This window comes from Ctenocephalides felis, unplaced genomic scaffold (genome assembly GCF_003426905.1).
Source record: "Ctenocephalides felis isolate EL2017-DRISC unplaced genomic scaffold, ASM342690v1 CF-g0.4_SCAFFOLD_00845, whole genome shotgun sequence".
Classification (NCBI taxonomy): Eukaryota; Metazoa; Arthropoda; class Insecta; order Siphonaptera; family Pulicidae; genus Ctenocephalides; species Ctenocephalides felis.
The window spans coordinates 89,683,231-89,697,361 of NW_020536999.1; the positions used below are offsets into that span (position 1 = coordinate 89,683,231).

General features: G+C 25.8%; 2 protein-coding genes across 2 annotated transcripts; one reads left to right on the forward strand and one right to left on the reverse strand.

Annotated features, from left to right (window-relative positions):
* Positions 1-1,190: 1,190 nt before the first annotated feature.
* LOC113375436 (probable malonyl-CoA-acyl carrier protein transacylase, mitochondrial) lies at positions 1,191-13,114 on the forward strand. Its single transcript, XM_026615378.1, has 7 exons — positions 1,191-1,615; positions 1,677-1,788; positions 1,932-2,034; positions 4,472-4,689; positions 6,664-6,891; positions 8,554-8,725; positions 12,964-13,114. Exons 1-6 carry the CDS (start codon positions 1,230-1,232, stop codon positions 8,719-8,721), a joined length of 1,215 nt encoding a protein of 404 aa, XP_026471163.1. The 5' UTR covers positions 1,191-1,229; the 3' UTR covers positions 8,722-8,725; positions 12,964-13,114.
* On the reverse strand, positions 8,861-13,495 carry LOC113362943 (uncharacterized protein F13E9.13, mitochondrial). The gene is made up of 5 exons (XM_026605437.1): positions 13,403-13,495; positions 11,675-11,757; positions 10,484-10,624; positions 10,209-10,408; positions 8,861-9,194 (listed from the first exon to the last, which is right to left on the reverse strand). Exons 1-5 carry the CDS (start codon positions 13,476-13,478, stop codon positions 8,861-8,863), a joined length of 834 nt encoding a protein of 277 aa, XP_026461222.1. The 5' UTR covers positions 13,479-13,495.
* Between the last annotated feature and the right edge of the window lie 636 nt (positions 13,496-14,131).

Sequence of the window (14,131 nt, forward strand, 5' to 3'; positions counted from 1 at the left end):
CAATTAATATTGAAGACTATTTGAGAGTGTTGTAGTGGATCTGAGAATGTTGTAGATTGTCTGAGAATGTTGCAAATGGCATGAAAATGTTGTACATTGTCTGTAATGTTGTAGATTGTCTGAGAATATTGCAGATTTTCTGACAATGAGAACATTATGTGAGAGTGTTTATAGTTGATTGATAATTTAAGAATGTTGCAGATTGTCTGACAATGTTGCAAATAGTATGAAAATGTTGTACGTTACCTGTAAATTTTATAGATTTGAGAGAGTTGTAGTCGGTCTGAGAATGTTGTAGATTGTCTGAAGATCTTGTAGCTTGCCTGAGACTGTTGTTGATGGTAAAAATGTTGCATATTGGCTCAGAATGATCCAATTTGTCTGAAAATGTTGTATATTGTCTCAGAATGACGTGGATTGTTTGAAAATGTTTTATTACATCTCAGAATGATATAATTTGTCTGAAAATGGTGTATATTGTCTCAGAATGATTTAATTTGTCTGAAAATGGTGTAAATTGTCTCAGAATGATGTAATTTGTCTGAAAATATTGTATATCGTCTGAAAATGTTATATATTATTTCAGAATGTTGTAATTTGTCTGAAAATGGTGTATATTGTCTCAGATTGTTGTGATTTGTCTGAAAATATTGTAGATTGTCTGAAAATGTTGTATATTGTCTCAGAATGTTGTAATTTGTCTGAAAATGGTGTATATTGTCTCAGTGTGATAAAATTTGTCTGAAAATGGTGTATATTGTCTGAGAATGTTGTAGATTGTCTGAGAATTATTGTAATTAATATTGAAAAAATATAACTCAAACATTTCATATCTTACTACTAAAAATCAATTACTATTTTCATTTACACATTACGAAGTTTTACTTTTATACAAAATACTCACACTTATTGGTAATAAACATTCATTTTTTACTTTTATGAATATTTTTTTCAATTTTTTTTTCAAATTTTACTGACTTTTGTCTATAACGTTGGCAACCATTAACCATGTGCAGCTAATTTCTCTGCAATGCAGTTTGACAGTTCGCGTTGTTAACCTCGTACATGCACATTGTGTATAATAATTAACAATCAATAAAAAATTGTGATAAAACTTTAATTATTTATTAAAGTAAACGTGGGTAGTATAAATATACTTTGTCCCCAACTATGCAACTTATGTGTCATATTGTACAATATTCATTATAGTTCTTAGGTTAAGATTTATCATGTCTTTATACAAACCAAAGTCTTGCCTGCACATATTCTCAAAACAACACATCCTCAGACAACTAAACTATGTCAATTACCGAAAATTTTGCAAAGACGAAAAGCCCACAGACACTCCTCTAAAAAATCTGCTAGAAAATGCAGCATCTTTCGAAGATGCCAAACCACAAGTGCCAGAAGACGAATGGGCTACTCTACCATACCCTGAGGGGGCGAAAATTAATAGAGATCAATCTGCAAAAGCCCTAAGACCCTCCCTCGATCCCAGAGAGACTTCGATAATATGTTTCCCTGGACAGGGAAATCAGTTTGTGGGAATGGGGAAGAACTTGTATAAATATCCATTGGTTAAAGATATGTTTGAGATGGCTAATGATATATTAAAGTAAGATATAATACACATTAAGATGAATATTACACATTAATAATATTATTTTTAATTCTAGATATGATTTAAAAAAAATATGTTTTCAAGGACCGCAAAGTGAATTAAACAAAACAGTACATTGTCAGCCGGCTACATTTATTACATCTTTAGCTGCTTTAGAAAAATTAAAGGTAAAATAATTTTTTTTTTTTGATTTAATAGAAAGAGTACATCAAAATTTTCTTACCACATACAGAAATATAATGCATTAGTCTTATTAATTTATATATATATATATATATATATATCATTTACTAATATTCAATTAAACCAGGAAGAAAGACCGAATGCAATTGATTCTTGTGTTGCGACTGCTGGCTACAGTTTGGGGGAGATCACAGCGTTAGTCTTTGCTGGGGCCATACCATTTGATAAAGGTAATTATATATCTTTACATGTAAATAAAATTTAAGCATGTTTTTGTAGTATTGTATTAACTATTTTTTTATTACATGCAAATTAACTTCTTTTAAAATTTTTGTCTGTTTGGGCTAATCTCTGAAACGGCTGAACAAGATTTTGATTGAACTTAACTGATGTAATTTGATGTAACTTCGGTCACTTTTGTTTTAGAAAAAAGTGTCTGATATTATTTTATCTTATGTTATATTATCTCATATGAGATTTTGTTTGCATGAAATATTAAAAGAAATTAATTGGTATGGTTTTTGCTTTTTATATGATCTTATCATAATTTAAAATATTTTAATAATCTTATACCTTAAATTTTAATTCAAACTCTCTTGTTATATTTATATTAATTATGAATTAAGTAATCATGTTCAATATTCATTTACATTGAAATTGATCAATTATTTACATATTATTTTATTTTGCTCGAATATATATTTATAGGTTGGATTTTACATTTTATAAGTATACACCAATTAGTCATGCTTAAAAGAAAGTCAAATCTCTCTAAAAAAAATAAGAAAGGCAAAAGTTTTACTGCAATAACTCAATAGGCACTTCTTTTGAGCACAACTAAATTGTGCTTACATTTAAAAAATGAAAAATCCAACCTATAAATATATATTTGAGCAAATAATATGTAAAAATAAAATATGTTTTGATCAATTTCAATGTAAATCTGAATATGATTTATAATTATTATAAATATAATAAAATAGTATGAATTAAAATATAATATATAAGAATATATATACGATTATTAAAATTCTTTGAATTGTGATAAGATCAGATAAAAAGCAAAACTCATACCAATTAATTTCTTATAATATTTCATGCAAACAATGTCTCAGATGGGTTAAACTTAAAAAAAACATCATTCTGATACAATATACACCATTTTCAGACAAATTACACAATTTAGAGGCAACATTTTGAAACAAATTGCTTCATTCCGAGACATAATGCAACATTTTCAAACAATCTACGACATTCTCAGACAATCTACAACATTCTGAGACTATTTACAATGATTTCAAACAAACAACAAGTTACAACGTTCTGAGGCAATTTACAACATTTTCAGATAAATTACAGTATTCTAACATAATATTCAGCTTTTTCAGATAAATTACAACATTCTGAGACCATATACAACATTTTCAGACAAGTGACAACATTCTGAGACAATATACAATATTTTCAGACAAATTACATCATTCTGAGACATAATGCAACATTTTCAAATAATCCACGACATTCTCAAACAATCTACAACATTTTGGGACAATTTACAATGTTTTCAAACAAGTTACAACATTCTGAGATAATATACAAAATTTTCAGACAAATTACAGCATTCAAATAAAATATACAGCATTTTCAGACAAATTACAACATTCTGAGACAATATACGCCATTTTCAAACAAATTACATGATTCAGAGACAATATGCAACATTTTCAGACAAATTATAACATTCTGAGACAATATACAACATTCTCAGACAAATTACAACATTCTGGGACAATATACACCATTTTCAGACAAATTATAACATTATGAGACAATATACAACATTCTCAGACAAATTACAACATCCTGAGACAATATACATCATTTTCATACAAATTATAACATTCTGAGACAATATAAAACATTCTCAGACAAATTACAACATTCGGAGACAATATACACATTTTTTTAGAAAAATTTCGTCATTCTGAGACAATATACAACATTTTCAGACAAATTACAACATCCTGAGACAATATACATCATTTTCAGACAAATTATAACATTCTGAGACAATATACAACATTTTCATACTAATTACATCATTCTGAGACAATATATAACATTTTAAGACAATCTACTACATTCTCAAACATTCTTCAGAATTCATTCTTAACAGGCATCAGAAATAATAATAAAAAAAATAATAAAATATTTCTGGATGCTCGTTAATTTTAAAGTTTTTTATTTATCAACATATTTATCACCATTTGAAGAAAATATTATTATATATATTATTATTTATTCTATTTTATTTATTTATTTATTCAACAACCAAGGTAATAATTCAATATAATTACATTTTAAAGTGTACAAATTATAAACTAAAGATATTATGTGAGAATATTTGAGAATTAAGAGTTCATAGAGAGCTTTGTATATAACACTTAATATAAACTACAAATATATAACATTAAATAAAAACTATTAAACTTAAACATTTAATTAACTATAAATCACTACTTAAAACAGTCTTTTAAGGATTAAATATCATTATATTTTTATATGATATATATTATCATATATTTATAATATTATATTATATATATATATATATATATATATATATATATATATAAATTACAATTTATTAATTTCTTTTCTTTCTAGGTTTGCGTCTTGTTCAGATCCGAGCAGAAGCAATGCAAATGGCCAGCGAGATGGTTTCAGGAGGCATGATGGTCGTCATGTATGGTCCTGATTCTAAAATTGGTAAAGCATGTTTAGATGCTATTGAGCATTGTAAAACAAAAGACTTGGAACACATCGACTGTCGGATAGCAAGTTTTATGTACCCCCACTGTAAAGTAATTGCTGGAAACACTGAGGTAAGGGTAAAGGAAATATTAGTAAGTAATTAATAGGATTAGAAAATGTAGTTAAATGAAGACACAAGATTTTTCTATTTTGCTCAAAAGTATTAGTTTGGTAAGTGGTCATTCACATTCCTTGGATATGTTATACTATAATATGTCTATTATTTTTTTTATTATGTTTTTGTTATCATCTTTTTTATTTACAACTGTCCAGTTAAGGACATTTAATAAATTTGATGAATTTTTAATAGTCGGCCAAAAAGGGACATTGTATACTAAAAGGGCATGTTGCAAAAACAACTCAGTATTTGTTTTTCCATTTGATATAAAATTCACAATATTTTATTGATAATTATATAATTTTAACTATTTACTTATAAAATAATTTCTACATGTCTATTATGATGACAAATACTAAAATTAATGATGCTTTATGGAATTTACATAATATTAATGATTTTCTTTAAAAAATAACATAAATGTTGCATAGAGCTTGATAAACGTTTGAGTTGTAAGATAACTTTTCAATTATAGTATTTGTCATTGTAATAGATAGCAGACATATTTAGATGTAACATGTTCAAATTACAGCACTGTTGTGCAAACGGTGTGGCCTGAAAACGGTGTGGCTCCTTAAAAGTGACATTTGCGTTTTTGAATGAATATAAATACTAATATTATTATTATTATTATTATTATTATTATTATTATTTTTATTATTATTATTATTATTATTATCTTACTATTTCTATTATTGTTATTTTGTTATATTTTATTATTTTTCTAGTATTATTTTATCATTCAGAAATTTTATTTATATTATTTATTAATTTTATTTTTATTATTATTTGCTTATATTTTATATCAAATCATATTACGGATATTATTTTCATGTAAATTTTATTCTTTGCACTTTTATTTATTTAAATTTATGTTATTATTTATCAATATTACTTGATGTTAATAATTTAGCAGTTGTAATAATTATTGAAAATATAAAAAAAAAAAATACTGTGCAAGTTATATCAGACAATTGTTAATATCTTAAAATTTTGTAAGATAACTTATCAATTTTAGTATTTGTGGCCGTAGCAGACGTATTTAGATATAACATGTCCAAATTATAACATTATTGTGCAAACGGTATACCCTGGAAAGCTCCTTAAAAATGACATTTGGGTTTTTGTATAATTATAAATACTATGCAAGTTATATCAGATAATTGTTAATATGTTAAAATTTTGTAAGATATCTTATCAATTTTCGTATTTTTGTTAAAAGTAGACATATTTTGATATAACATGTTCAAATTACAACATTGTTGTGCAAACGGGTTGCCCTGAAAAGCTTCTTAAAAGTGACATTCAGGTTTTTGTATGATTATAAATACTATAAAAGTTATATCACATAATTGCTAATATTTTAAAATTTTGTAAGATAACTCATCAATTTTAGTATTTGTGGTCATAGTAGACATATTTAGATATAACATGTCCAAATTACAACATTGTTGTGCAATAAGTGTGCCCTGTGAAGCTCCTTAAAAGTGACATGTGGGTTTTTGTACTATTATAAATATTATGCAAGTTATATCAGATAATTGTTAATATCTTAAAATTTTGTAAAATTCTTGACAAGAACCTGAAATAATATCTATTATTATTGATTACGGCTTGCTTATGAATAAATAAATAAATAACTTATCAATTTTAGTATTTGTGGTCAAAATAAATACTAAAATTAATAAGTTATCTTACAAAATTATAAAATGTTATCTAACATAACTGTACTGTAATAAATTTTAATTTGTTAATAATAATTATTATTATAAAATTATCATCATAAAAATAATTTATTAACCTGGTTAAGACGACTGTGCTTGATATGATTTCTCCTCTTTGCTACTATGCTTTATTGCTTAAGACGCGTTTTTGGCTTGTCTTAACGCGGTTTTACTATATTTATTACATTTATTTATTATTACAGGCATTACAATTCATAGAAGAACACATGAAAGATTATAAAATACGAAGAGTGAAAAAAGTGCAAGTCTCAGGGGCCTTTCACACACAATTGATGCTTCCGGCTATTGAGCCTTTTAAAAAGGCTCTGAAGAAAATCACTTTGGAGCTACCGATTATACCAGTTTATTCAAATGTTGATGGAAAACATTATAAAAATATTACACATATTGAAAAACAATTGCCAAAACAGGTAAAGGATGAAAGATTTATGGATCTATATTTATAAAAACGTATTTCTGATAATAATAGATAAAAATATATTTATATAATAATTAATTTTTAATGGGATAAGATTAATTAGATGTAAATATGTGTGTGTGTGTGTGTGTGTGTAGAATGTTTTTTATGTGTGCTCGGATACAATTTTTTGTCAATGATTTTGAGAGCACCCTATTAGAATGATTCTATAAATATTGTACTAGAGAATGTATGTATGTGCGGATTCAATTTTTTGTCATCAATTTTGAAAGGACCGAGCATCCGATTATAGTGATTATAGTCATTTAAAAAAGTGCTATTTATTTATGAACAAAGGATTATTACAAATCATTAGTATTATTTTATTTTCCAAATTGAATTATTGGTAAACAGGTAAACAGATTGGCAGATAGAGGTAGACAAATGATAGATGGAAAGATTTTACTTTAATTGCCTTAAGGAAAACTGTAACATCTAGTTTATTAATTTATATTTTTAAAGAAAGGGAATATAAAAAGACAGATCGCAAATTGTTAGAAAATGTAGCAGATTATCTGAGATTGTCTGAAAGTGTGGTAGATTGCCTGAAAGTGTTGTGAAATTGCCTGAAAGTGTTGTAGGTTATCTGAAAGTGTTGTAGATTGTTTAAGAATGTTGCAAATTTTTTGAGACTGTTGCAGATTGTCTGAAAGTGTTGTAAAATACTTAAATGTGTTGTAAAATTGCCTGAATACGTTGGAGATTATCTGGAAGTGTTGTACATTGTCTGAGAATGTTGTAAATTGTCTGAAACTGTTGTAGATTGCCGCATTGTTGAATATTTGAAAGTGTTTTAAAATGCCTAAGTGTGTCGCAGATTATGGGAATTTGTTGTAAATTGTCAGAAACTGTTGTAGATTAACTGGAAGTGTTGTAGATGGTCTGAGAATGTTATAAAATGCCTAAATGTGTTGTAAATTATCTGAATGTGTTGTAGATTATCTGGAAGTATTGTAGATTGTATGAGAATGTTTAAAATTGTCTGAGAATGTTGTAAATTGTCTGAAACTGTTGTAGATTGCCGGAATGTATCGTTGATTGGCAAGGTGTTTTATAAATGGTCTAAAACTGTTGTAGGTTGTCTGATAGTGTTGTAGAATGTATTGTTTTGATTATCGAAAAGGGTTCAAAAGTGTTGTAAGTTATCTGCAAGAGTTGTACATTGTCTGAAGGTATTTTAGATTGCCTGAAACAGTTGCTGATTCTCTAAACATATTGTAGATTGCCTGAAAATGTTGAAAACTATATGAAAGTGTTGAAGACTGCCTGAAAATATGATAAATTTTTAGTATCTATTTATTAATTTATTTAATTATTATTTGTTTAAATGTTTATACATTATAAAATGGTCAAAATAATTTTTTTTCAATTTATATAATAAACAAAAGAATAAGTACAAAAATAAAAAAATGCAATTATTTCTTATTTTTTGATTGTTTTTATCTATTTATTAACTTAAACTTTTATTCACATATTTTTATGTACATATATATTTATTCAATTCTTAATTTATTGTCTCATTTGATTATTTATTAATATATTTAAGCATTTTTTTAATTTGTTTTTGATGTTTAACATTTATTATAAGTAAATAATTATCTTTATAATTATTTAGATTACAAATGCCGTAAAGTGGGAACAAACTCTGCACATTTTGTACGAACGGACACAAGGTAAACACTTTCCAAGAACCTTTGAATGCGGTCCGGGCAAAAGTCTGACAACGATATTGAAACAAGTCAATGCAAAAGCTTGGGACAGCTGTATGAATATAGAAGCATAGAAAGGTAATCTCAAAACAATTATTTTATTATTAGTTATATGAATATAGAAGCATAAAAAGGTAATCTCAAAACTATTATTTTATTATTAGTTGTATGATTATAGAAGCATAAAAAGGTAATCTCAAATCAATTATTTTATTATTTATCCATGTTTCGTAAATAATTCACTTTATCCATGAACTTTTGCACTCTGTCTTCACACAAATCGTTTCCCCAATATCCACCGGTCTTAAAATGAGACCCCACAATGACAGCATCTGAGTTTGGAAAATATTTTTGTAAATTGTCTTCTGTTACTCCAGAACCTACAATAACTGGAGTCTCTTGACAGTGTTTTTTTATTTCTTGGACACAATTGTGATCTGCAGGATCACCTGTGGAGTTTCCTGTTATAATAATTCCATCGGTTGAAAAGAATTGTGCAGCTTTTGCTGTTTCTACGAGTGACACGTCTTGAGTTATTGCGTGGGCACTGGGAAAAGGATAAGAGAAAATATTATAAATGAAGTATTTAGGCAAAAATGTTTATAATAAAGTACTTAATTTAAATTGGCAACCATATGCTGTATATTGGCAACATGTATTGGACGCATAACAGTAAAATTTGGGCTTGTAACAGTAAAGATTCTAAGTTTGACATGCATCAAATTGAGAATTTTAAGATTTGAACACATATAAGTTAAGATTTTGAAATTTGGGCGCATTACAATAAAAAAAATTGAGACGTAGATGCATAATAATGTAGATATTGATTTGGACTCACAAGGGTGAATATTTTAAGATTTGAACGCGTACAAAAGGAGATTTTAAAAGTAACGATCGTAAATCTGCAGAAAAATAATATTTGAATGAATAATTAGAGGAGTTTTTGAGAATAGACACATAAAAATGAACATTTTTTATTTATAATGAATATTTTAAAATTTGGACTCATGACTCTGGACGCATAAAAGTAAATATTTTGATATAAAAAAGTATTAAATTATAAAATTTAAGATTTGAATGCAAGACAGTAAAATTATATGCATAAAAGCAAAGATTTTAAGATTTGGACGCTAAAAGCAAACAATTTAAGATTAACGAGCGTAAATTTAGTGAAATTAGGATTTGGTCGCATAATAGAGCAGATTTTAAGATTGGAATGTATCATAGTGGAAAAATTAAGATTAAAAATCGAGATTTATAAGATTTAGACGCATAAAAGTCGGGATTTTTAAGATTAGGACGCATCAAAGTAGAAAAAATTAAGATTTGGTCGCATAATAGAGCAGATTTTGAGATTTTTAAGAATTTTAAGATTGGGATGCATCATAGTGAAAAATTGAGATAAAAAATCGAGATTTATAAGATTTGGACGCATAAAAGTGGAAAAAATGAAGATTTGATTGCATCAAAGTCGAAATTTTAAGTTCGGGATGCATAAAATTGAAAATGTGGAGATTTAGAAGCATAAAATTGTAAAATGAAGACATGATTTAAATTATACCTGTGTTTCTTTTTTATGTCACTCCACACCATTATATGGTCAGCTTGCAGAAGTCTCCGGTATCGCAAAAGAGAGCCAGCACAAGCATCTGTGTAGCCTTCGTCACCTATGTGACCGAATACAAAGCCTTCGCAACGAATAAAATCTAAATTACACACAAGGCTTACTGCTAGGGCTTCTTTATTACCACAAGCTAATATCTAAAAAATAATAAATATATATGTATATATATATATATATATATATATATATATAAGAAATATTTCTATTATTACCTGTACCCCACATGGGGTATTTGTCGGCAAGCATTTCTTAACTTCTGAACAAACTTTTGTCATGGTAGCGACAGTTTCTGGAGTGAAGCTTTCTGATTTCTGATATGGCACATCATGCATATTTTCAAACATTATACCATCCTGGTTGTTTCATGACAATAAATAATATAAAATATAATAATAATAATAATATTATTATTATAATAATAATAATAACTATTGCCTTGGGCGTTGAATAAATAAATAAATATAAAAAGGGGTTTAAGCATTAAAATTTATTCTTACTAGATGGTGGTAATAGAACAAATGAGTCACCACATATTTATTAAGGGATATTTTTAGACTAACTGTTAAAAATTAAAAAATCCTAATTATCATGTCGGGGTCACTTCTTTGGAGAATTAACTGAAAAATCAAAAATAAATGAAACTTTAAGTAATATTAGATTATTTTGAGTAAAATACAATACTAAATTTAATTAATAAAAATAAAAAACTATACAAATGAGTAATAATATTAACTGTTTCTATTTTATTAGAAATGCTGAACTAGTAATTTACATCTGGAAATACATGAAATGTAAAAATAATCAGCAACTTATCTTGTTGATTGTATTATTTAACAAGTTAGAAGACTCTTTTGGTCATTTCAAGTTTTGGACGCAAAAAAGTTGGGAATTTAAGATTTGGATGCAAAAAAATGAGAATTTTGAAATTAGGATGGGTACACAAGGGGAGATTTTAAAAGTAAGAAGTGTAAATTTGGAATAAAATATTATTTGGATGCATAATAGAGCAGATTTTGAAATTTGGACGCATAAAAGTGAACATTTTAAGTTTATATGATATTTAATATCATGTTTTAATTTTTAAATAATAACTTCAATATAAATTTCAACATATGCAAGTGAATTGCATAATTTTATTTAATAAGTTTAATAATTAAACTGGTGTTGGAATCAAAAATAAAACACATGATTGCATTGAAATATTTAAACTAATGACTTGTGTCGATATAAATTGAAAGTACAACTTACGATAGTTAAGCAAATGACATCATTCATTGAAATGATTTTATATCAACGTTAAAGTTCTAAACTAATTCTATACTATAAAATAATCATAACACATATTAGATTCATAATATTCCTTTGTCATATTTAATTGTTTCATTATTTCAATTGTAACTTACAATTTTGTATTTAGCATAAAGTTGTGCTTCCTTGCAAGCTCTATCGATGATTTCTTGTACACTGCCATTGTACTTTGGAGTACCTTAATATATATGAATTTATAATAATTTGTAAGATATTATAATATATTTATGCAATAACATTTCAGATGATGATAGATATATAAATATTATCAAAGAAGATTTTTAACAGGCATTCATCCAGTTAATAAAAACCAAAAAAGTAAAGCTAAAACTAGCTAACAAATTATTCAAAAAACTAATAAGTGTTTTGTTCGTTATGTGTAGTTTTTGTGTTTTGTTTTAAATAATAACAAAATAGTTAATCAGTGATTTTTGTTCAAGATAATATTAATGAATGTGATTTTTTTATATTCTGAAGAAGATTCAAACCAGGACTTGAAACATATTATAAGGAAAGTTTACTAAATAAACTTGTCTAAACTTAGCTTAGTTTTTTGGATTAAAAACTGGATGGATGCCTGTTGAGAAACTTTTTGGTTTATAATATTCATATATATAAATATATGATCGCCCCACAAGAATTTACTCATATATATATATATATATATATATATATATATATATATATATATATATATATATATATATTTATATATATATAATAAATGTTAAATATGAACAATACAACACTCAGATTTTTAACACACACTTTATTTGTTAATTACAGACGTTTCGATACATTGGTATGCCTCATCTTCAGTGTAATTTCAAAACAGTTACTTATATACTACACATTCTTTAATATTTTATTTAAATTACATTTTATTTTTAAACACCAACTATCACTTATAGAGCTTGACACAGTACTGAAACATGTGAAACATACAGAAATATTTTAAACAAATCTTAAGTATCGAAAAAAAGAGACATGATGGGTATTATTATAATGTAAACAAATGGAGTGAGCGATCGCATACTAAAATCAACAAATGTGAAAACAGATTAATTTATTGAAAAGAATAAGATAAATAAAAAAAATTATAAATTATTAACAATGTTTATACAAGAGTCGTGTAAAATATTTGTGTCGGTTCTCAGAGAACTTTTAAATAAAATATTAAAGAATGTTTTAGTATATAAGTAACTGTTTTGAAATTACACTGAAGATGAGGCATACCATGGTCTCGAAACGTCTGTAATTACCAAATAAAGTGTGTGTTAAGAATCTGAGTGTTCTATTATTCATATTTAACTTTTAATATATATATATATATATATATATATATATATATATATATAAATTAAATTATATTTTTTATTCACAGATTTTTCCACAACTGTTGTTGATCTATAACTAGGAGCCCTAAGAAGATAGGTTTTAGGATTTAAGTGTTAAAATGTTACTATTTTTATACAAAGAAATATAGAAAAATTGTACTCAAATAAAATATATTATTATGTGATACATTTATTAATGGAAAGAATTTATTAAAAGAAAGAAATTATTAATAGCAAGCTTCTTATATATCTTCTCATATATCTTCTCCATAAACAACTGGAATTAGTTTGAGATTGATCTTTCAATAAAAATACATTAATAATTTTAACTGTTATTGAATAATATTTGTAACAATTATGATTGTATAGAAAGAATTAAATTTTTAAAGAATAAAATTAAATAGAAAAAATTAACTATTAGTTTTATAGCAGAAATTAAATTTTAATATTTTATTGAGTTTAAAAATAAGAGTTGCTTAAACGTACCTGGTAAAGCTCCAACGTGTACCATTCCAACGACTGCACACTTGATTTGTCCAAAGACTTTTCTAAACTGGTTCATTGTTATTATAGTAATACTTCTATATAATAATTATGCAATAATTTTTTTTTAAATAAAATTATGGAAGTTGGAAGCAGAGGGTAAAAAAACTAGTAGTATTAATTTGAATTAAAAATTAATTAAATATAAAATTGCATGTGTGTATAAGTATTATATATATCGTAAAACCATGTTAAGACAAATACCAGAAGGCTAAGCTAAAAATGCCTCTTAAGCAAAAAAGCGTATTAAGCGGGATATGTTATACAATATGTTTCAAAGTGCATTAGCTCTTAATGTAGTTGCATACTATGCTTTTAACAAGGTTTTGCTATATATAGTTGTATATTTATTTATTTATTTTGTGCAAGTGGTGTAATACAGGATTATATATAAAAAGTGTGTTCTATAAATATTTCAATGTAAGTACACAATTTATTTCTTCGTATACAAAACACTATGATCTTTTGTCATTGATAAAAAATATTTTAAATATCACTTTTATCGTATTTTTTAAATAAATATTAATATATATAATATAAATAATTTATATTTAATTTGCAAGATTTCCTATACCAATAATATTTTTAGGTTATATATTTATATTTATAGGTTATGTTATTAAAACAGGATTAAAACGTTAAAAATACGCCTGATACGTATGAAACTAGATT

Bases quoted from the DNA above. Each gene is read 5' to 3' on its own strand.
- LOC113375436 (XM_026615378.1), top strand. From the start codon at position 1,230: ATGTCTTTATACAAACCAAAGTCTTGCCTGCACATATTCTCAAAACAA. The intron at 1,789-1,931 runs GTAAAATAATTT...CAATTAAACCAG, and splicing joins CTGCTTTAGAAAAATTAAAG to GAAGAAAGACCGAATGCAAT. The intron at 6,892-8,553 runs GTAAAGGATGAA...ATAATTATTTAG, and splicing joins AAAAACAATTGCCAAAACAG to ATTACAAATGCCGTAAAGTG.
- LOC113362943 (XM_026605437.1), bottom strand. From the start codon at position 13,478: ATGAACCAGTTTAGAAAAGTCTTTGGACAAATCAAGTGTGCAGTCGTT. The intron at 11,758-13,402 runs GTACGTTTAAGC...ATATATATTAAG, and splicing joins ACACGTTGGAGCTTTACCAG to GTACTCCAAAGTACAATGGC. The intron at 10,625-11,674 runs GTAAGTTACAAT...TGAAACAACCAG, and splicing joins TTTATGCTAAATACAAAATT to GATGGTATAATGTTTGAAAA.